This window comes from Balearica regulorum, chromosome 3 (genome assembly GCF_011004875.1).
Source record: "Balearica regulorum gibbericeps isolate bBalReg1 chromosome 3, bBalReg1.pri, whole genome shotgun sequence".
NCBI classification, from domain to species: domain Eukaryota; kingdom Metazoa; phylum Chordata; class Aves; order Gruiformes; family Gruidae; genus Balearica; species Balearica regulorum.
The window spans coordinates 55918073-55941648 of record NC_046186.1 but is presented as its reverse complement, the minus strand read 5'-3'; the positions used below and the strand labels follow the sequence as shown (position 1 = coordinate 55941648).

The 23576-nt window shown below is 37.6% G+C and overlaps 1 protein-coding gene across 1 annotated transcript in view; it reads left to right on the top strand.

The window, feature by feature from the left end:
- Positions 1 to 20052, top strand: part of MAN1A1 (mannosidase alpha class 1A member 1) — a 154564-nt gene extending 134512 nt beyond the window's left edge. Inside the window, exons 9-12 of the mRNA XM_075747971.1 lie at positions 8394 to 8613; positions 9418 to 9590; positions 14950 to 15065; positions 16457 to 20052. Coding sequence (XP_075604086.1) covers positions 8394 to 8613; positions 9418 to 9590; positions 14950 to 15065; positions 16457 to 16583 — 636 coding nt within the window. The 3' untranslated portion in view covers positions 16584 to 20052. The remainder of the gene's footprint in view (positions 1 to 8393; positions 8614 to 9417; positions 9591 to 14949; positions 15066 to 16456) is intronic.
- The last annotated feature ends 3524 nt before the right edge of the window (positions 20053 to 23576 follow it).

The following is a 23576-nucleotide window of genomic DNA, read 5'->3' as shown; positions in this document are numbered from 1 at the left end:
GTATATTAATGAATTGAACATTCAATACTTGAGTGCTTCTTGGCATTGAAGGAAATACGTAAATAGGGCAGGGAGGGTGCTGCGGTAGGAGTCCATCTTCAGAATGAAACAGTTGGTGCAGAGGACCCAGCATTCCCACTGCATGCATTTTTTGAGAGGTATTGTCTATAACTTAAATGTGTAAAAATGAAGAAATATGCAGTTTATTTGTATATTTTGTTAGCTGTCGTGTTTAAAATATTTATCACCCAGCTGCACTGCTGTTCTGCACGTAGCGATAGCATAGCTGTGTTATGCAGGAACACAAGATTGATTATGCTTAACAGATGAGAACATCCAGAGGACTCGCCGCTCCTTTTATTTCCCCTCTTGATAGAAGTTTTGAGGCTCTCTACAACTGCTTACAGAAAGCATCAAGACTTTGAAGGCAGTCTTCTGCAAATTTTTACATTGTTGATGATTTACTTATAACTGCACAATGTCTATACTTTGGACTGTAGAAAGTACTTATTAAAATGTTTGCTTGTTTATGGACTGTCAGGAGAAGCAGCAAGCTATAATGTTGTTAGAACTCTTTCAGGAGAATTTTAAATAGAAAAGTCCTTTGAGAGAAATTGTCCCCTTTTTGCTTGTGGCTTTGCTCTTGTCAGAGCAGGCGTGTCCTTACTACTTGTGCTATTTTTGACAGCAAAAAAAGCTTGTCAGGAGCAATAAATATTCTTGAATATTCAGAAAAAACATAATGTAAGATTTTGAGAGTGACTTGCTTTGATTCATGCCATTCCATTAATACCGTTTTAAGAATATGAATAAATCTAGCCATCTGGTAGCAGACAGCATTAAGTACATTTCGTGCAAAAGCATTGGTGCTCTTAGAGGCACTAATAGATCTACACGGGGGGGGAAAAAAGCATAAGTAGATTTTCAGACAAAACTAAATTATCAGCTTTCCCCTAGAACTTACTCATCTTTTTAGTGATCAGATGGATAGGTATCATAGTAGTTAAATGCTTGCCAACGTTTCCATTTTAAAAACTTGGACATCTCCATTATAAGCATTCACATTTCATTTCACATGTAAGCTTGTCTATATAATGTGTCTTAAGTCCAAAAGCAATAAGTGCCTTTTTGCTTTCAAAATGTTTCTTATATATTGTGTTTAAACAAACGAAAGTTCTTCTGTGTTCAGTTTTTAGTTTTGATTTTTAAAGTGCAGTTTCATAAGCAGTGAGGACCTCGGGATAAGAAGATGGCACTTTTCTTTGGCAGAAGTATTTACACAAATTGTAACAAAGGCTTGAACTTCCTATTCCATCCTAGTTTTTCTGCCGGTATGCTTCCACGTGATTCATGTGTCTTGTAATACATATTTTAAAACATCTTAGAAAACAGAATCAACTACTAAATATAAAGCTTACAAAAAATTGTGCAATGTTTTTCTGCCATCTCCAAAACGGCTGTAATAATGGAACAATGCAAATCTTAAACTTTTCATAATAAACTCATTGGAATTTTGGATAAAGGATATGTTTGATGAATTATGAAGATTGCTGAAGAAAGCTATGTCTTGCATTAGATCAGTTCAAGAGAGAAAACATGAGGGAAACTGAAAGTCAAGCAAACAGGTAATCGACTTATACACTCACAGCACACAGAACCACAGTAATCCTGACCTGCCTGCTGTGTGCCATTGCAAAGCAATAAAATGCATTGGTGCAAGCCATAAATATTAAAATAAGTATGTAAGCAATTGACATTATACATCTTTGAATTATTGGAAATATCACATGGTAGAATTCTTTTTCATACTCACTGTTACTTCAAATCGTCAAAATATTGTTTATGAAGAAGATTCCTAAGGGAAGAAAAATATATTAAAAGTTTGAGATAATTTATAGTGCTTTGCTGTAAAGAAGCCTGCAGAGTTGTAATTATCCCCCAAACAAACACTATAAACCCTGGAAATGTAGAACTAGGATCATATTTTTGAAGTTTCAAGTTTATTAAGGTACGGAAATTTGTAACTCTGACTTGCAAGACAGTTTTATCTCCAGCTACAGTGACATCTTGAGGTGGGAAATGAAACACCTGGGTTTTGTTGTTAAAATAGAAATAGTCATTGAAATTCATTAATCATAATTAAAGAGTTATTGTAAAAGGAGAGTTAAAATGCCTAAGTGCTCGAGGAAGTAGAACTGCAGTTTTACATTGCACTTTGAGGTTTGTAATTTGTCATCCCTGCTCCTTTAGCAGAATTAACTTTTTTGTGGCGCGTGTTTATTTTGAACCGAGCAACTTTGAGGTGCAGAACATTTTTCCTGAGAAGCTTCCATCTGTGCTCTGTAGACATCTCTGTTAACATTTTTATTAACTGTCAGCATAATCCACCAAGAGAATACCCTCCCTCCCTCGAGGGAGGTGATCCTGCCCCTCTACTCCGCTCTTGTGAAGACCCCACCTGGAGTACTGCATCCAGCTCTGGGGGCCTCAGTACAGGAGAGTCATGGAGCTGCTGGAGCGAGTCCAGAGGAGGGCCACGAAGCTGATCAGAGGGATGGAGCACCTCTCCTATGAGGACAGGCTGAGACAGTTAGGGTTGTTCAGCCTGGAGAAGAGAAGGCTCCAGGGAGACCTTATAGCGGCCTTCCAGTACCTGAAGGGGCCTACAGGAAAGATGGTGAGGGACTGTTTATCAGGGAGTGTAGTGACAGGACAAGGGGTAATGGGTTTAAGCTGAAGGAGGGTCGATTTAGATTAGATATTAGAAAGAAATTCTTTCCTGTTAGAGTGGTGAGGCACTGGAACAGGTTGCCCAGAGAGGTTGTGGAGGCCCCATCCCTGGAAGTGTTCAAGGCCAGGTTGGATGGGGCTTTGGGCGACGTGGTCTAGTGGAAGGTGTCCCTGCCCATGGCAGGGGGGTTGGAACTAGATGATCTTTGAGGTCCCTTCCAACCCAAACCATTCTATGATTCTGTGAAAAATAAGCTTGTTGCTTGGGGTTTTTTACTCATTTGAACAGTGAGATTACTTCGGTTCTGTATCCTCTATGTTTCTCTTTAAGCAATCCAGTTTCTTGTCTTAAAGAACTCAAAGGATAAATGAAGGCCTTTGCAATCGCAAAATCAAGCCAGGGAGTGAGGAAGGGGGGTGGTGAAGACAGCACTTAAGCTGTGTGAAAAGCTTCAAGGAGTGAAGAACTGAATGAAGGAAAATGGGTATTTATTAGGAGGGTCCAGTTCTGCTTAATTTTGCGTCAGGACTGGCAGTATAATGTGAGGGCTAAGGAACAGGCTGATAAGCGGAGAATGCAAAACATGTATCACCTCCCGAAAGGGGGCAGGAGGAGGAGAAAATCAGGTTAGGAAAAAATGAAGAGTTTCTCTTTTGTGCTGTCAGTTACAGAGATGACACACACATGCAATGTGCAATCCTGTAACCTGAACAATTCATAATGTCTCATTCACTGCAGTTCCTTCAGTGTGATAGATAGGCAAGGGCATAATTTTAACATGCGAACTCAGAGAAAGATGTCAGGAGTAATACAAGGTGCACTTGAGTCACAATTCAAACCTTAAAAGGGACTGTTAGTGTTTCTAATTGAGTGCTCAAGCATTTTTACAGTTGCTCTATAGAAGGATAATTTCCCACAAGATGGAAAAAGAAGTAATTTAGCTAAAGGCTTTATTGCAGCAAGGACTGTAAGCAGAGCCTTACATAAAAGCACACACAAAAAAATTTGCCAAGAACTGTATCAGCCGTAAAAGTTAGTCTGGCTGTAAGAGCTTGCAGGTACACTACAAACTGTATGCCGTATCAGCTTTACACATAGTAAATTAATTTCTTTAAATATGTGACAAATGTTGTTTATTTTCCTTTCATTTCCCTTCCTTCCTCTGCTTTTTTGTCCGCTACAGTCTAAAGTCAGGTTGTCTCAATTTTTTTTTTTTTTTTTTTTTTTTTTTTTTTTTTTGGTCACTCCCAGTTAGCATCTGCTATTGCTCCCTTTGGGCGCATACATTTGCAGCCAGTTCTTCTTTGCAACCTTTTATGTCACACAGTCTCTCTGCTTTACGTTGATGGAAAGAAGTTACTATTTGAATTGCAGAAATACGTTCTGGAAAACAGTAACATGAAATTTCCATTTACTTAAAAGAAAAACTGTACCAGCTCCAAACAATTATCCATCAATAATGTATTTTCAGCTAATCAAAGACCATTCTTCTAGATTTTTGATTATTTGCAGATACTGCATGTTGGTTTATATTGAGAATATTCATTACAGTAAAATGAAATAATACTACTACCTATTCTCCTTTTATAACAACTTGTCTCGGTGACTTGATTTCCGTGCCAGAGCTGCGCCCACAGCACTGCAGATAGCAATTAGCATCTCCCTCTGGGATTGTAACCTACCTTCCCATCCTACTGCTCAAGTTCAGAGACCCTTATTATATCTTCATTTAAACTCATAGTATTTCTTCTCATCCTAGTACTTTCTCAACTTTATGTTCAAGTTTTTTTATACTTAAAACAATTGCCCACGTACTCCAGCTAGAGATTTACTCCTGCTCTGTACCTCAAGCTTATTTAAAAAGAGAATGTCTTTCAGAAAGTTCAGTCACAACCTTTGTGAAACTCACTGAAAAACATTTTGACATGCTGCTCACAGAAGTACATACCATTATGTTATAACAAAAAAAAATATTAAAAATGTGAATAGCAGTTTTGTGAATTTCCAATAGATGGCACTTTGGTGGTTTGGGTATAGGTTCAGAATTTATAATGGAAAGAGTACTGATTTTGGGGTTTTGTTTACTTTGAAAATATTTTATTATACTAATGCATTATACAAACATTATACATTCCAGAAGTAGTGCTTTACCAGTATTTGGAAGTAAATTGTGAAATTAAACTATAGTTAGGTTGGACTTGTGGGGAAAGGGAAGGGTTTACCACGTCTTAATGCTGCAAATACCAGCAGTGACAGAGGATTTCATAATTTCAATGAATACATTCATCAGTAGTTAATGTTGGAGAGTTTCTTTTTTAACTCATGCAGGTTATACTTTTTTAAGATCAAAAGTATTTACATTTTTGAGGCTTTCTAAATATGCTGATTTTTTTATAATAACTTTTTTTTTTGAGTTCCTGAAACAACTCCAAAACACCTAACAAATTCATTATAATCTGACACTTCGATGCCATGCTGGAATTATTCCAAACTTCACGCAACCTTGATACTGCAAATTCGTTAGCAAGCCTTTGGAGAATTTTGTTTCAGGGCAAGCGACTAGTCTCTCTAGTCTGGGTCAGAGAGTAGATGAATAGTGATGAGAGAAGGGAAACCTATTTCTGATGAAAGTCTGTCTAGGTCAGACTGGAAATGGCCCATGAAGAAACTTCTCAGCTTTAGCTGAAGCTTTTGAGAGTCCCACTGTAAGCTCACTGGCAGTGATGATGTGAGCACAAAAAGAGCTACCAGCCCGCTGGGAAGAGGCTCTCCTCTGCCTTTTCACGCTTTACAAAAGCTGTTCGGTTGAGGTCAGTTTGCTTAAACCATGTAACTTCTACAAATGATTACTTCATAAGCATGTAACTTCAAATGAAGTTCAGGTGTCACCAAGTTACAGTATTTGTTTTCCTGTCTTCCAGAATAAGAGTTTATGAGTGCTGGTGGACTTGCAAGTTCTGCACATTTGAGCTTGTGGCTTCTGAAGGTTATTTGTATATACTGAAGGTTATTTGGATTTCATGTCTAGGTAGAAATGATCACTTACCTAGTGTGCCGTTAATAAAGGTATATACATAGGTATAGGTATTATCTAGCGCTCAGGGACCCATGATTGTACAAAGTATGACAAGGCAATTTTAGAGTCTGTAATATATCAAATAATTACCTAATAAAAATAGCTTTAAATGAGACGCATAATAAAAATAACTTTTAATAGGCATATGTACTAGTTCTTAATAGGACCCATTTATAAAACCAAGATTATTTGCTTTACTGAACATGAATAATTAATTTGGAAATATATTTTTATTTTGTGACATTCTTAGCATCAATTAACATCAGTTTGTTAGTTTTTTAACACCAGTTTGTTAGAATAACTTTAAAATTTCCAAAGTGGAAGTCATCTTTTTTCAGACTGAACTTTAATCTTGAGCCAAAGGCGGGGGGGGGGGGACGACACACTCTGAAAGACTAATTGGTGTCTCAAAATCCATTTTCATACTACAAGAATCATCTCTGGTCTAGTTACTATAGAACTGAAGGTGCATGATCACAGTTATTTCTGCCAGGTACAATACTACTTCATTCTGTCTTTCATTGATCTTTTACTGAAAAAAAATTTGCAATATAGGTAAATGTAGTCATCTATCTATTTTTAATTATTTTTAAAAATAAATTCTGACTCAACAGATAAGTGACCTGTAGAGTTATCCACTGTTGCCAGAATGTTTGATCTGATCAGATGGAGATTCCGTGCTGAAAGGTTTAATGAAATGTAATTAAATTAGAAGTTTTTCATTTCTGAACTTGCTTTTAGGTAGCTTATTTTTAGAATGCCCAAGTAGTCTGAAAGCTATTTCCCACAAAATTGTTGTGTGTTTTAACAATAAGGTAAGGCCTCTTATTACAAAATATAAACTATTTAATAAAAATGCGAACAGAACTCTGAAAGATTCTGGAAGCTTTCCAATTATTTCTATCTTCTCATAAATTTTGCCCGTTTATGCATTGATAAATTTTGTAGCAGGTTCTTTGAACTCTGTTCTGTCAATTCTTCAATTATAAATTCAAATATTTAATAGCCAAATGATCACAAAATACATGTTTTAAAGAACATTATTTTTTAAAAAAATATCTAGGTATTCCACTACAAGTTTCCTCACCTGACAGAAAAGCTGTTTTATATGCACTTAGAATACACGACCACCAACTGGCTTGACACCAACTCAACCTCCGTAATTCTTTCATCTTTCACAGTAGGGTCTGTGGTTTGGATGCTTAAGGAAACTGTTCTCCCACCTTTCCCCTTTCATATTTAATTCCTCTTTTTATAGCTTAAGTTCTGCAGGATTTGTTTAAAGTAAGGAATCTTCATTATTTACTGCTGCTTTAAAATTTAGATATGCTTTTCACTTGGTACCTAGTGCTAAAAACATACAATCAAGGAGGAAGCAAAGGGATGGAAGAGTTTTACGAGCCAATAATGGGTCTGGAGGCAGGCAGAAAACATCCTTACTAAGTGTTTTGCACTAATATTAGTGTAGTTTTCAATGTGACATTCTTGGCATGAAAAAACTACTTAGTAAGTAAAACTTGTACAATTATTCTGCTGATGCTTCTAGTTTAGAGAAGATTTTTCATGCTTATAAAAACAACCTTTACAGATGTTTAAATGGGAAGAAATAACTACAATGTCTTCTCTTCATAATACTTTTTTAATTTTTTTTTTTAATAGTTCTTTGTACTGATATTTTATTCATGATTTTCTCCTGTATAATGCATGTTGAGTACTCCTTCTGGAACTTGTGATTTCAATAGAATAAACCAGAGTACTGCTGGATAGCTGAATGTATGATAGCATAGTTTGTCTTCTCTCCATTACCCTTTAAAGACTAATAGCTTGTTTTCTGTGTGGGCTTCTAATTAATGTGCTGTTCTGCATCTCCTCTTGTTTTCATTCTGTTTCTCTCATAAGGGAACATTGTTTTCCTGGATTTCATAATCAGTGACCATACATTGCCAACAGCACCAACTTTAATTTCTCTCTAGGAGATTTCTAAGTTTTTATTCTGCTTAGGTTTTTTTCCAGACCTTATTCTTGATTGATAACTACAGAGGAATTCATCCTGGGAGGGGGAGCGCTCTGGACTTTGGGAATGCCATATAGACTCAGAGGCCTAACATCATTCAGTGCAGTCATTGAGTCAGGTGTTTTCAATATGAGTTATGTCTGCATATAATTCTCATGAAATTATATCAATAACCACATTCTTTAAGTCCCAATTACAGTGAGAAGTATGGAAGCTGAAGTGATGGCTAATCACTATTAAAAGTGAAATTACATTAAATTGCTCAAAGTAGAAAGGGAAAGAAATAAAGAATTTTAAAATGGAATTGTATTTTTTAGGTCTTTCCAATATTATTATAAAATGTACTGCATAAATTGCTCAAAGTTGTAGCAAAACTAATCATCATTACTGATGGATGCTAATCTCTGTTCGTTTGGCTGCACCTTGAGGTTATGCTAGCTCATATTATCCATTTTACTTTATAAGCAAAGACCATATGGAGAAAAAAAAACCAACATACAAGACAACTTTGTCTTTCTCCTTCATACTTTACCAAATGGTACCAAAGGGTTTGAAATCATGTACCTTTGCAGGCCATAGAGACCCACCTAATTCGCAAATCAAGTGGGGGGCTGACATACATTGCTGAGTGGAAGGGAGGACTGCTTGAACACAAGATGGGACATCTCACTTGTTTTGCTGGAGGCATGTTTGCTCTTGGAGCCGACGGAGCACCTAATGACAAGACGGGCCATCACATCGAGCTTGGTGCTGAAATAGCGAGGACTTGCCATGAATCTTATGATCGTACAAGTAAGTACTATATTGGAGAGTTTTGACTTTCTGAAGGCAGCCATTGGTAATTTTGCGTAATGCCGAATGAAAGTTGGATGATGGTGAGAACTCTTCATCCTTTCTAAGCAAATGCTGCTTTGCTCTAAGAGCAACTTCAAGAATGGCTGCTCTGTTTTAGAAATAATTTCTCTGCACCTGAATCGTATCTACTCGCTCTAGTAATTAACATGACAGCTTTTTTTTTTTCAGTTTGCCAATTTCTGTATAGCCGAAAACAAATAAGAGAGGGAACTTGCTCATTTATGCATCAGTATAGCTATTAATCATGTTTTATGCGCAACAAATTATTTTATTCTCTGTTTTGTTGGTACCATGCTGCAAACAATAGAATTGCACAAAGAAAATGAATTTCTCTGCAGGAAATGTCTTTAGATTCTTTTATTTTCTTATAAAAATAACCCTGGCAGCATTTCAGGTCCCAGAGTGTATTCCAGTTTGATACAGAAAAGTAAATATCCTCATCTCTTAAGCAAAATTTCACATGTTGCTAGTTATATGATGTCTTCCAGAATGCAAATGTTAGCATCACTGTTCAGACTGGAACTGCTGTTTAAGACATTGGTGAAGAACAGCTTTCTCCTACTCTTAATTATTTACAAAGTATCAGAAACAGGAGGTGCTGCAGTATTTTTCAGAAATCATATACCTTTTGGGTAACCTGACTTTGTGCTACATGAAAGGATAGTTGATTTGGTAGGTTACATAATTTGAAACCTTTTTTTAATGCCTTTATTTTAGCATATGTTTTTTTATATTGACTAGGCATGAAACTGGGACCAGAAGCCTTCAGATTTGATGGTGGTGTTGAGGCCATTGCTACAAGACAAAATGAAAAATACTACATCCTACGACCAGAAGTCATAGAGACCTACATGTACATGTGGCGGCTCACTCATGACCCAAAGTATAGGCAGTGGGGATGGGAAGCTGTAGAGGTAATGTTCTATTGGACTTTTTTCTTTTTAAATCCTAATATCTTGTTAAGTGAGCTATTAAATGATATCTGAATATTGTTTAGCAGTTGGAGAGTAAATATTTAAGTCAGTAATATCAACTCAAATTTCCAGAGATTCATTTAGTAAATAGATGAACTAAGATCATTCTGAGAAGCCAAATGCTGCTGGTATTATATTTTCAAAAAATACCTTGTGTTTTCTCCTTCTTAAATACTTCTCAGATCAGGGTCATATTGTAATTGTACAAAAGTGATTTTAATTAAGGTGATGGAGGCCACGATGAAGTACTAGATAGTATCAAACATTTAAAAAATGGGTCACTTTCAAAAAGCATAGGTCATCTGGACTGAGCTCCATTAGTAGTAACGCTCTCTTCTGGATTTAAATTTCTGTGTCCCACTACCCTTTGAGCTCCAAGCAGTCATTCCAACCTAGCTACCTGTGTTTGTCTAGCACAAGCTTTCCAAGAGGGCAGCTAGTCTATACTGCAAAAATTGTCTTGCCAAATCCATTGTTCCCCTTATTTCAGTGGTTAATCACTCTTACTGTTAGAGATGAGAGCCTTTGGATTTACCGTGTTTCATCCTCCAGGTGTGGGTCCTTATTACACTTGTAGACTTCAGTTATTTTCTCCTCACGTTGATGTTGCCCTTGCTAAATTATCTGCCTTTCACTCTTCCTTTGGAATTTCTAAGCAGACTGAGATCTTACTGGAGATACACGAAGCTGAAGAACATTATTTTTGTGCTCTGTATACTTCAGAAAAATGGAAAAGAAAAAAAATAATCAAACAAAACTCTGTGCAGTATTTTGTTCACAGCAACCTCTCCTTTGCAGAGTTATTGCTTTCCACGATTTCAAAAACGTCCTGTTTGTCAGTTTGCCCAACACCTCTTGTTTCTAGGAGTGTATGATTATAACTTTCTTGGATGGGCCTACACCACTAGTTGCAGAAGTTTGCTCTATACTAACGGAAGGACATGTAGACACGTGTCATGTAATTTCTCATTCCCGAGGGACCCTAGCAGAGAGCTGTTTCTGGGTTATGACTCCATATACCTGGCTGCGACATGGTACCAAGTTACCTGGCTCCCTCAACAGCAGCCAAGATCCGTAACCGTATTCAGTATTCAGTGTGTGAGATATTGCACTTACCTCAAATGTTGTGCAAATGTTGTTGAGTGTTGTGAAAAAAGTGTTTCAAGTTTGGTAATTAGATATTCTTGAAGAATGAAATTTATGGTAAAATCTGCTTTCCATAAAAGAATAGCTGCCAGCAGTAACTATACTTTACTCTCTAACTCCTCCTTGTTTGAATATTCACAGCAATTCCATATCTGCAGTCAACACTACATTCAGCTAGGTAGACTGCAGTTAATTAGGAGATTTTATTTCCCTCCCTCAGGTGTTGGATCTCTCGGCCCTGAAGCAATATGCTTCTGAGTTAATGATTCCAAAGCAATTTTTAAAAAAAAAACAAAGCCTCTAATTTAGAGTGCTTTTCCCTTACTTTCTTCTTTGCTAACACCACTCATAGGCACAGATTTTACTACAGGAATCTTCCCAGGCAGATTTTAATTGCCATATTTACAATGGCTGTTTATGGAAGTCATCCCACCAGGCTTCAGCAATGCCAAGTGTTCCTCCTCCAAGAGATGGTTTTCTTGACTCATTGTTGCTGCCCACACTGATAACATTGTTATAAACAATTGAAATTGTTTTCTTTATTATTCTTCTTACCCTGTTGGTTCAGTTTGTGTTTATTTCAAGTTTGTACATTCATTTACCTTCTTAGTGCTCCCCATGTGTTCCTTGTTTAACATGCTTGTGGTTACTTTGCTCTGGCTCTAACGTAGTGGGTTAGAGCCCATGTGCGGAAGATGCAGCTGATCCCATTCTGTACAGACCCATCTTCCACTGTCCTGATGTGCAGTTGTGTGTTTTACAAAAACAAATCTTACAGCTTCACACAAGTTATACAGTCAGTTGAAGGTTTCAAATATTTTTTTTCTTTTTTTCACTTCTTCCTTGATGTTTATAGCCCATACAGATCCACCTGATACTGTATTTTTTTGTTCCACATGTGTCATGATAGCTTACCATAACTATTTCATAAATTCTGCTCCATCTTGCACCAGAGAGCACATCACCCTTTTGTTCTTGGGAAAGTCTCTGACCACTGACTATGCAACACCTATTGCACAAAGGGGAAGCTGAGATTGAAACAAGAAAAAAAGAGAGCGCGATCAGACCAGTTGTTGTTGCCCAAAAAAGTTGTTTTTCAGGTGTTTCATGTCCATTTTCAACTCGTGATACTGGCAACAAGAACTCGTTAGGTTTGTTTCCCAGCGCCCTTGTTGTAGAAAAAGAGGCTGCTCTATAGGTCATGATTTCTAAACTTTCCAACAAGCCCATTAATTCTTTCTCTAACTTTTATAGACTAAAAACATGCTCTAGCCTCTCCATTTTTTCTTTGGAAACTTGCTTTGCTGCTTTAATTTGAGTCCAAGATCATTCTGTATGTACTTCAGCAGCTGGAGAAAATGCAGTTATGACCAACAGCAATATCCACTGTTACTGAGTCAGAAAGGTTTTATCTGCTTAGCTCTTGCAAGTCTCCCTTTCTGCATTATAAATGTGGCACATATTTTGAATTCACAGCACTTCCTTTGTTTTTTCCCTTTATGATACTTTGAGACTGTCAGCCAATTTTCACTCTGCTTGATGTTTTCCATTACTTTAGCATAACTGATCTTAGCCACCCTCATTTTCTGAGAACTACTAATTTAAAATGTGTTTGATTGTTTCTTCCCACCCACCACTACCCCACTGTCAATGTGAACATCACTGTACTCTGAAACTGCAGGTACGGGCACAAAAGGCCAGCACTGCCAGCAAAAGGAGGGTGACAACCAAGAGCCCTTTTGTCATGCTAAAGCCAACGTGAATGTCCTGTTCCTTTAGTTAAGTGGAAAGTAGCTTTGAGGGGTGAGATGCTTCACTTTTGCATCAGGTGGATACCACCAGATAGCTAACATGGTGCAAGTTAACCTCTTAGTTTCCATCATAGCAGTGTGTTCAGGTACCTATACAGTATCTCCCTAGAATGAATTCATAAAGAAGGCTCTAACTACATGTTAGAGCACATAAACCCCAAATGCAATTTGCTTTTATTTTACCTCACCCTGTTTAGAATGCAGATGTTTCCTTGAATTAATAGTCTTATCCTTCAAGTTCTCCTTCTGCTGTGCCTTGGAAAACATAATCTTGTGTTTGACATTGAAAATCCAGACACAGATTCAGCATTTTGAATTCATTGCAGGTTGAAGCAGACAAGAGAGAAGGAGTACCAGCCAGGGGAAATTACTTGTTTAAACTTAAGTATATTTGTCACTTAGTAAAAGTGTCCAGGAAAATTAAAGAACCTAAAGACACATAAGAAAAGACAAATAGGCCTGTTATATTTTAAAGGATCTCTCCTGGAGAAAAATCCCTTTTAAATATACAATAGGCAGCTTACTCTCCAGTGAAAACTATGGAGAGCCTGACATGCAAGCTAAATATATGCAGATAGCTACAGGGACTCCAGCAAAAACAAGGACGTTTAGGATATCTACTCACAGCAAAACACAGCTCTTGAACAGCCTTTAGAGCAGGTGGAGGTGATGAATACCTCAGTAATTATTAGTGACTTTTAGTCCCACCTCTCATCAGAAAATACTTATTCTGCCTGTTTGCTTGGTTTAGACATATCTTCTGCCTTTTCGTAGCTTTTTGCTGTATGTGGTTTGAAATGCAGCATCTTTCCATAAATGAAATCTACACATCCTGTAATCACGTCAGTGATATTTGTAATAACTTCAGAAATGGAGGAACTAGTTGTCTTCCATCTCTCCATCGAGGGTTTCATAAAGCTCCAGGTAGTTCTGCCTGGAAGTTGTATCTCCACAGCAAGCACAGTGTTTCAGAGTCCTAAGTAAATGTAGTAATCCGTCATGCTTACCGTCATTTTCATTGTGAGAAGTTATTAAGGGCTAAAGAGCATTTTCTGGATTTGTTTTTGAATAATGAGTTTTTAAAAATGTAATCATCTTAGATTCTCTTCACTCCTTTATTATACTGCATGATACCGGAGAGTTATTATAAAACAGAATAAGAAAAATGAAGAGGCTAAGAATACTTTCGACCTTGTTAAATAGGTCAATTATAAAGAAAAAAAGATGAATTAATATTTTTAAACAAAGCAGTGATAAGAGAACTAATATTCAAATATGGGATAGCAGTCTATTTAAAGAAGTTATGGCTCATATATAGGCATATAGGTACCACCTTTCTAATGCAAACACTTGTCTAAAATAATGAAAAGCAGCAAAGTTTAATAAATAGTATAACAGTATATACCTTCTACGCTTCCAGCACCTGGTACCTGGGTTTTGCTCTTCTGTATACATCCTTCATCTGATCTTTTTTCTCTGTCGAAATTAGCTGATCATACAGAACATTCCTGTGGGCAGAAAAAAATTATATTTTTAGGTGATCCATGTCCTCCTTTTTATTGTAAAATAGGAATCAATCATCTGTTTTACACCATTTTGGAAACTAGTTAGAGAAAAACACATTCTTACATCTAAAATATGTTGCATTAAGTCCAGCCACATACTAGCTTTCTGTCTACTCCTGTGTAACAGACAAAGCTTTTTCAGAAAGGTATCACAGAAAAATAGTGCCTACTGCAGAAAAGAAATTCAGTCACAGCCCAGTATCGGAGGTTTCCCATTGAAAAAGGAAATAATTGCAAAAAGAAACCAAACACCTTACATAGAAAATGGAGAGTTGCCTTTCCTTTTTCAAAGCGGCTTACAGGAGGTGAGGAAAAGACTGGTCTTTATCAAAGTATTCAATTCTATCACAATCATTTTTGCACACTGAACTATGACCAAGACAGGTATACGTGGCACTATCTCTGAAGGCAAGCCTGTGAGAGAGAGGCCATTGTTATTCCTATTAAAAAGGGGAAAAAGAAAATAAGTGAAAATCCATATATTTTTACATGCATGTATCTTCACAGCTATATATCTTCGCTTCTGAAAACTGTTTTATGTACACTTTTATTAATTTATCATTTTGCTTCTCTTCCTAAATGTAACATTAGACATGTATGCTTATTTCTTTGTAAAAAGAGTTTTCTATCTGCAGCATTATCTAGTTTTCATTTCTTTATCAAAACATTTGTGAGTTTGTTTTTTTTTTTGCTAGTTTTATTGTCAAATAAAGAAAAACTGATTATTCATTTTGTTAATCCCACTGGTGGGTTTGGGTTTTTTTCCCCCCTCTGCAGGCACTGGAAAAACATTGCAGAGTAGATGGTGGCTATTCTGGCATTAGAGATGTTTATAACAATCAGGAAAGCCATGATGATGTGCAGCAAAGTTTCTTTCTCTCAGAGACACTCAAGTAAGTTAAGAAAGTTGACTTTCATTAATATGAATACATACATTAATATGTATCATCTTTAGAGATAAGTATTTATCATTAGTACCCTTGAAATTCATGTAACAAAATCTGACTGAAATAATAGAGCTTTTCTTAGGTGATAGGAAGCCAAATTGCCTTTTTGCCCCCCCCCCCGCCCCGTATATCAATAAATTAAATTCTATGACTTCTGGAAATTATCTTTACATCTGATAAAGGTACTTGTTGAGAAATTACATCTCCTAGTTTTGATATGATCTAATTATATATGCCAACACTAGTGAAACCAATTGAGTAGACAGAAGACTTACCAGTACAATTTTCACTGTAAAACAACAGACAAAGAAAAAAGAAGTCAACTTGCATGGTAAGCTCGCACAGCCTGTTAAGAGGAAAACCAAAACCTTTCATTATCTATCACCATCTTCTAAGGTTTTAATGAAATAAAAGAAGTTTTGTCTTGGTCTCTTCACCTTTTTTTGCTGTGCAAGAGAAAGTTGCAAAGATTAGAAAGAAGCATTCGTGCCATTTTAACAAAAGGTGTAATACTTAAGTAAATGAAATATCATAAATACATTTATGTACATCCTGGCTTTTTGCTGCTTCTTTTTTTTTCTTTTTTTTTTTTTTTTTTTGAGATAGTGCACTGTCTCTACTATGCCTTTTAAATTGGCCTATCAGAATTAGACCAAGGAAAGCCTTCAGGGAAGGATGGTGATGGAGAAAAAATAAAATTTTGTTTGCTAAGCAGACTTACATTTCTAAGCAGAACTTCAGTAATCGTGCTACGGTAGCTACTACCCTGTATCCAGATAAGAAACAAAATGTTGGATTTATTTATTGTTTACTGCTGGTTTTAATGAACCCTGTCTTAGTAGATGACTGCCCAAGTTTCTGCTGTAGTGTTGATTTTCTTCTTTAAAAATCCTAAGCCACAGGCTGTTCTCAGAATACAGGATTGGACTACAGTATTCTCATTCCTATACCTTGATATATGTGGGCATTCAGGAGGAAAAAAAATACTATGGTTGTATATTGTCAAAAAATACTTGTAATCAAATTACCAAGGATGAAATGGAAGTGAACTGATATTTGACCTTGATAGCCTAAACTTCTTTGTCCTCTATCAGGATTGAGGCGTTCTTTTGTTGGTCTCCAGTTGCTATTGCCCTTGAGTCCAATCTGAGTTGAGTAGCCCCGAAGCTTTGTGCTTGCTAACCATTGTGATGCTGGGACGTACCAGTGTTTAGTGTTTGGTCAGCTGTTTCCATTGATGCATTCATCTAGGGAAATCAAGTATTATGTTTTCCTGAAAAACTATTGTAGTTTCACTTCCCTGATATGGTCACATTTCCTGCTTTTTTCCTTGCCAGGTACTTGTATTTGCTGTTTTCTGAAGATGATCTTCTTCCATTTGAACACTGGGTCTTCAACACAGAGGCTCATCCTCTCCCTGTTCTTCACAAAGATGATAGGAATAAAGAAGAAAACCAGAAATAGATGAAGATTAAGTTATACTTTGTTTGATTCATTATGTTTCTTTCCAGGACTTGGGCACATGATTTCATTTTAAATTCCTGAGTTAAATTTTTAAATCAAGTGTTTTGCAGTCTGTTTTCTTTAATGGTAAATATTTATGAATGGACACCAACTGATTATCATAAAAATTCATTCCTCTTATCCAGCTGAACCACTTCTTAGAAGAGAAATAGGACATCTCTCCAGATTTTGTTAGGCTGCAGTGTCATCTTGGCCAAAATAAGCGGAGGTTCTGCATGTTAATTGTTTCCTGTTATGCTTTTAATTTGACTGCAAAATTCTTTTCTCCTCTGTGAGGAGATGTCTGCTTTAAGCTGTAATATTTTGCCATGTTGCAAAAAGCCATATTGAATTAAGTATAAAGAGCTTTTTTCTTTTTTTTTTTGTTCTGTTTGTTTTGTGTGTCATCGAAGACAAATCTTGTGACTGTGACAGCCTCTTCTTATGCGGGTCTATCATCACTTGGTAAAGTATCTGATGTATTTCCTTGCCAATGAAGTCTACATAGGAATATTTTCATCTCATGCAGACACAACTCTGAAACTGCAGTATATGTTGAAGTTAGTCTGAACTTAGTTTTTATAACTTTAGCACATCAGTTAGCAGACCTTAGTTTTTCAGGTTTTGATTAGAATATTGTAATAGAGTAAATTGTTTCCTCTCTTTTCTAAGTGGTGTTATTCTCATGTCTTTAGTCAGGCTAATATGGAGTAAAATAAGATAGTCATTTCATATTAAGAAGGGAGTCTTACCTTCTTTGTATATTTAGTCCAGTAGCTTTCATTTGGTTGGATGGTAAAAAGATGAAAAAGTACTCAATGACATTTTCCTGGAAGCTGAGAATTATACCAGAGACAATTTGTTTGGTTTTCTGGGACTTTTCTCAAACATTCAGATAGGTTCAGACTTGACACCAGACTTGATCGCTTATTGTCACAAAGCAATTTAATGTATCTACATGAATAAAATTAGATGTTCAGATGCCTTGAAGGAAAGTTGTCTTCTTTTAAAAGAAGATAATCATTCAGAAAGGAAATTAATTATCCAGTGTTGAACTAAAACTTTCTGAAAGCACCAAGTCTGTCTTCTCTAAGTTACAGAAATGCAGTGTGCTTAAACTTATTCCCTAGATTAGAGGCCTGGTTTACTAAGAAAGTTAACAGCTTTGCCAAAAATGTTTTACTTTGTAGCATCACCAAAGGGGAAAAAAATAGGCACAATTCATTTCTGTTTCTACTTAAGTGTAGCTTGGAGTGGTTTACATGATTATTAAGTCTACCTATGTTTTGATTTAATTTGAGTAGTGTGGAACACCTGACTTCCCCTCCTAGAAGCACATTATTCACCGAGTTAACTGCAGCAAAACAAATATAGTTCTGAAGAGTAATCTTCTTTAAAGGTATTCAGTAAGATAGCCCACATGTCCGGCATAGGTAGTCACAGCTGAGGAAGCACATTTGTTTAGGCATTACGGAGTACATTTTTTTCTACACTGCTAGAGGTCTGCAATGTAGTCTTTCTTAGGTAGAAGCCAAGAGCAAAGATAATGGCTTACATTTTTGTGAATGGGTCAGCCTCCAGCTGCTAAAAACTTGATGCTCTGGAGCCTGTAAAGACAGCACTGCCTCTCTGCTTCCCCTGCAGACACAGAAGATGGCACGTGCCACGTGAGTAGCCAAAGACATTTATGTAGGGAGCAAGGCAAGAGGACCTTCAGTGATGCTGGTCCTTCCACGTGCGTTCGTATGTGGAAGGTAGTGGGGGGGGTACCCTGCTGAGCCTGAGCAACCCAGGGCTGGGAGAAGGGATACAAACGTGTGTGCATCTGCCTCAGATAAAGCCTGCTTACATGGAACCCCGTGCATTGAGTCAAGACTTTCTGGTTTACTGGGTTTTTTTTTAAATTATTATTAATTATTATTTTCTTTTTTGAAAGTATGAATTCCCTCATGTCACAGTAACAGTTTTCTGAAGCAGAAGCAAGGCTTAAGTAAGTCTTGTCTCTCCTCTGTTGAAAAGCAGAATGCCTGCTGATTGTGATACCCCAGAATTTGTATCATTGGAGGACTATAATATTGCATTGCATTTCTTCAGAAACAGTATTTATAAGGGGGCTTTTTTTTCCCCTCCCCTTAAGTACCACAGAGAAATTATAGCTATGGAATAAAAACAAAAATTCTCTTCCCTGTTTAACTGAAAAGTAATAAAAATTACTTTTGCCTTAGATATGTTTACTGGGTCACCTGCTGCTGCCTACCACATGGTTGTGCATGTGCTGCTATAGGCCTCATATCAGTTAAATAACTACAGTAGCTCAGACAAAAACAGTCTTTGAAAAAATGTTTCGTAAGCCTCTTTTACATGGTTTTCTTAACCACAGTATGCTTCCCCCAAGTGTGTCTAGTGATCTTGCCTTTACTTAACAAGCTGAAGAGAAACCGTGGAGAACCAGATAGCTCTTCTTGTTTCAAGAAGCAGGCTACACACACACACACCCCCCCCCTTGTATGCTTTGGGTCCTATGTACTTAAATATAAGCTTCATGACTGTTTCCTTCTAAGACACACATTTAGTATATTTATTTTTTTTTTACTTTGGGAGTTACGATGATTTGAAGGAGCACAAATTTGATGTGACTGGTATTGGTATTCAGGTTGTATGTACAAACTGCACTATACTGTACTTTTTGTAAACTAATGTAAGTAGACGAGAAGATTGTACAACGTGTAGATCTGCCAACTGTAAGAAAAAAAACACCTTTTCATAAACTGAGAATATATTGATTTTTCTTCCTTTATTTTTTTTTAAATAACCCTAAAACACCAAAGTTAGAGCAGTCATTTTGAAACAGTCAGTACTCACCCCTGCTTGTTAGATTGCTGAGATAACATGCATTTTTATTTCCCGTTCACTTAACTGGCTGCATGGAAGTGGCTAGTGGTAGTCACTTTGTGTTCCCAGTCCTTCATAAGAGCAAAAGCAATTGCTTTACTGTTGGAGCAGGAGGCATCATCTCTGCATAAACACGCTGCCTATACTTTTTCCATTTCTTTGTAGGATAATAATGCATTTAAATCTGCATATGTTAAGTCCTAAGAGGTAAATCTCTTTAAATGGCAACCACATTGTTTCATGGGGGAAAATGTTTTAATTGTTTGTGAGATAAGTATTGCATATGTATTGATTGTACACAGATTTTTTTGCAATGCCCAATGGCTCACTGTTTCTATGGTGACGTCATCATACATATTATCCATTTCTATCATGCATTTAAATTGGTTTTGATTTGTACATAGTCCATTTAGTCTTTTCATCTTTATAATATAAAATGAAATTATGGAATACATAATAGATCAAGATGCTTAATTTTTAAGAACTTATATTTGTAAAAATTTCTCTATTGTGAATAAAGTCTTTTAATATATCTGCTAAACTTGTTATAATTTTTCCTAAGTCTGTTGCAGAAGTAGCTACAGGAATCTGCTGTGTAGTCTGGTTTGGCTGCTATACTCATGATTTTTTGTCAGCAGACTGGTTTGATACAAATTAGTACTCTGTGTATTGTTAATTAACATTAGTATATAGAACTGCTGCCACAGGAATAAATTTCTATAAAATTTTGTCAATAAAATTCATCCTACCAAATGTATTTTGTTAGAAAGTGGGCTTACTAATAAGAATCGGGAAGCTGGGAAGTCGGAGGTGGCAGGCAGTAAGCACAGTGAAGGTCGGTCACTCCAAGTCACGTTCTGCACAGTACAAGCAGGCTTCAGCTAAACACCGCTTCGGAGCAAACACCGGAGTGGAGATGACAAGGCTGTCACCATGCCCAGCGTTACGTGATCATGTAGTGAAATGCTGTCATTAGCCCATGCTCCAGAGGGGAGAGGAACAGTTGTCATAGGAACTGTAACTGTATTTTGTGTTGGAAGGACATTCAGATCTCCCATCTAAATATTGAAATACTGCTACACCTCATAGATAACCTTGTTTCCTCTGTTTAGTAGAAAGCCTCATCCAAAGAGGATAGTGAAATAAACTGCTGTGATTTTACAGAACAGTCTCAGTAGTATCAATTTCTGTCAAAGGACTTATTAGACCCACTTCAGTCAGTTTTGAGGGTAGCTCTTAGATGTGCTGTCTCATTTTTCCAGCCTGTGTGCAGCTACACAGTGCAATCCTTGGAGTAGTCAGCAGGCAGTCCCCTCCTGTAGCTGGCTCCAGGACCACGCACACTGCTACTAGACAAGTTAAACATGAACTAATGCAAATCTTACTGCAGATCCTTATTCACAAGAGCTGTAAATACAAGCCTGGGGTAGAACATTAACCAATTTGGTCTCTTAATTGGATGCTTGGTATGTTTGTTTTCTGTAGGGAAAAAGGAACTAGGATTGAATTGACAATTAGTCAAAATGAACAGGATTTGCCCCACCATCTGCACTGCCCTTTGGCCTTCTCTAGCACAAGAGGAACTCGGCACTTATATGACCGCATCTGCTATGGAAACAGCCCTTCATCTGATCTGCCTTAATCTTGGGATTAGTCTGTCCTGGTTGATCAAAAATGCAGGAGGAAAGATTATGCATCAAAAAGCAGTCTGCCAAACCCAGGAAATGCTCACCAAGGCTCAGAGTTCCTGTCTGAATACTGTGAGAAGAGATAAAACACAGGGCTTTGCTCTCTCCCGGTTTTATGCATTTGTGCATGCACAAAATGGTGGATAGAGCAAGTCACACAGCTGCAAATCCTGTTAGCGCCCAGCAGGCTGTAAGCATTCAACAGTACCTCCAAAGCCAGTGGTTTGACCCTTGGTTCTCAGGTATCTGCTTTTCTATCTGTACCAGCTCATGCTCACCCTGTAATCGAAATCACTGTAATCAACTGTCTCTTTGGAAGCCCCTCTCAAACTGACATTTTACAGGATGTTAAGGACCCCTCTCATTAGTAATGTTTTATCCCTTCACCTCAATTGTGTATTGCTTTCACACCATCAGAGTAGCACAGAAATAGTATTGGGCTTGAGCACCTCAAGTTAAAAAAAAAAAAATTTAGTAAAAGTGTCAGTGTGACTTTTTTATACTGTCACATCCTGGCCATTGATTCATCAGCCAAGGAGCATCACCCTATGACAAGGGACTTGCTAGGACTCCAGCAGCTGAGAGAGGCACTATGGTTGGCTACTCACATGACAGAAGAGCCCAAAAAGTTAGTTATTATTTCAGCCACAGGGGTAGTTAAAGGATTCTGATGCTGCAAATAGCACTCCTACAGTAACAGTAGGTTATGTGATTTTTAAAAAGTTCATCAGCACACATCCAAAGGAACACACAGACAATGGCATACTGAGGCACTATGTGTTACCCTGTCCCAGCTACTCCCAGACCTATAGGAGTCAGCCCATCAAAGGCCCATCTCCACATTCCCAGAGGAGCGCAGGCACGTGGGAACCCAAGTGAAGAATACAGATGGAAGGACCACCTGTCCCAGGTGAGCCTCAGCCCTGGTGCCCAGGTGTCCACCCATGAGGATGAGTCAACAAGAGCACACCTCCAGAGCAACTTCCCCCCCCCCCCCCCCCCCAGGGGAACATTGCCAAGCAATATGCAGGGAAAAAGCATTTTGGCATTGTGCCAAAGACTTATGGGATGTTTAGAGTAGGCAAAGGTAGGCAAAGCAAGGCATACAGGTTGATTGCTCTATTTTACCATCCTTGGGAATTAAGGCACTTGCATGCCTCACTGGCCGTATACATACGTATGTGCGCATGCCCACAAGGAATACATGCTAAGCTCTGTTACTGGCTGGACCCAGGGCACAGCCCTGTGGCAGCCTCACCATTGCCAAGCTGCTAGCTTCAGCTGCCCCAACATGGCATGGTCCAGCAGCTACAGATAAAGACAAGGCTTTGAGAGTGCCTGTGCACTAGGCAGCTATGTCACTGTTTGACCTAGGCTGGTTTGAACTTTGTTTACTAAACTACATGGTCAAAGTTTTTCAGCTTTCTTGCACTGCTGTAAAGTTTCAGTTGTAATTCTGCTGCTCTTACCCAACACTTCAGATGTTATAATCCATCTTTTACCTCTAGCTGGAAGCTACTACTAACCTCTACCTGTTAAATATTTGCTATTTAATAACCAGCACATTCCCTCCCAAACAACTTTATATATCGATGCTTGTTCCTGGAGGAACCTCAGTTGCGTGAAGCATTTCTGTGCTGCAGTCCTACTTATTGTAATTCAGCGCTTTACCCTTGCTGCTGAGGGTACCTCCACTTACTTCTGAGTACCTCAGGTCCCCCCAGGCCCTCTCAAAGGTAGAGGCTGTTATCCCGGAGTTGCATTCTCAGAGCTCGCTCCTCTGCTGCTGCTTGAATTTTACAAGTCACTGCTGCTTGCTCCTAGCATGTTAAATCCCTCAACTTAAAAAAAAAAAACAACTCAGAAGAAAAGGAGGCTCATAACCTCACTGCTTTCACATTTGCTGTGTCCAATTGTATATTCAACCCCATGGGAAAAATTGTTGCTATGTACTGTGAAGAGCTATATCCATAAGCTTCATCCCGCTCCCTCAATTTGCAATTGAAAATATTGCAATGCTCTATTTCAAAAGTACAGTGCAAAGAATTGTATAGCAGGGGGACAAAGTAAGGGATGAGCAAAACTATACCAAACACTATATTTACAAAAGGTTTTATTATAGTTCGATTGTCTTTTAGCTAGAGCCAAATGTTCAGCCACAGTTGCTTTCTATTCTATTTGCTTCTGGGTTTGATGTAATTCACAGCTTCTCTTAAATGTGGTTCAAATTCTTTTCCTCTGACAGTTGCATTTAGCTTTCCAGTGGTAACAACCAGCCATAAGCACTCCATGTTTATGAAAAAAACACCACAAACAAAACAAAAAACCCAAACAAACAACAACAAAAAAAACCAAAAAAGCCCACAGCAAAACT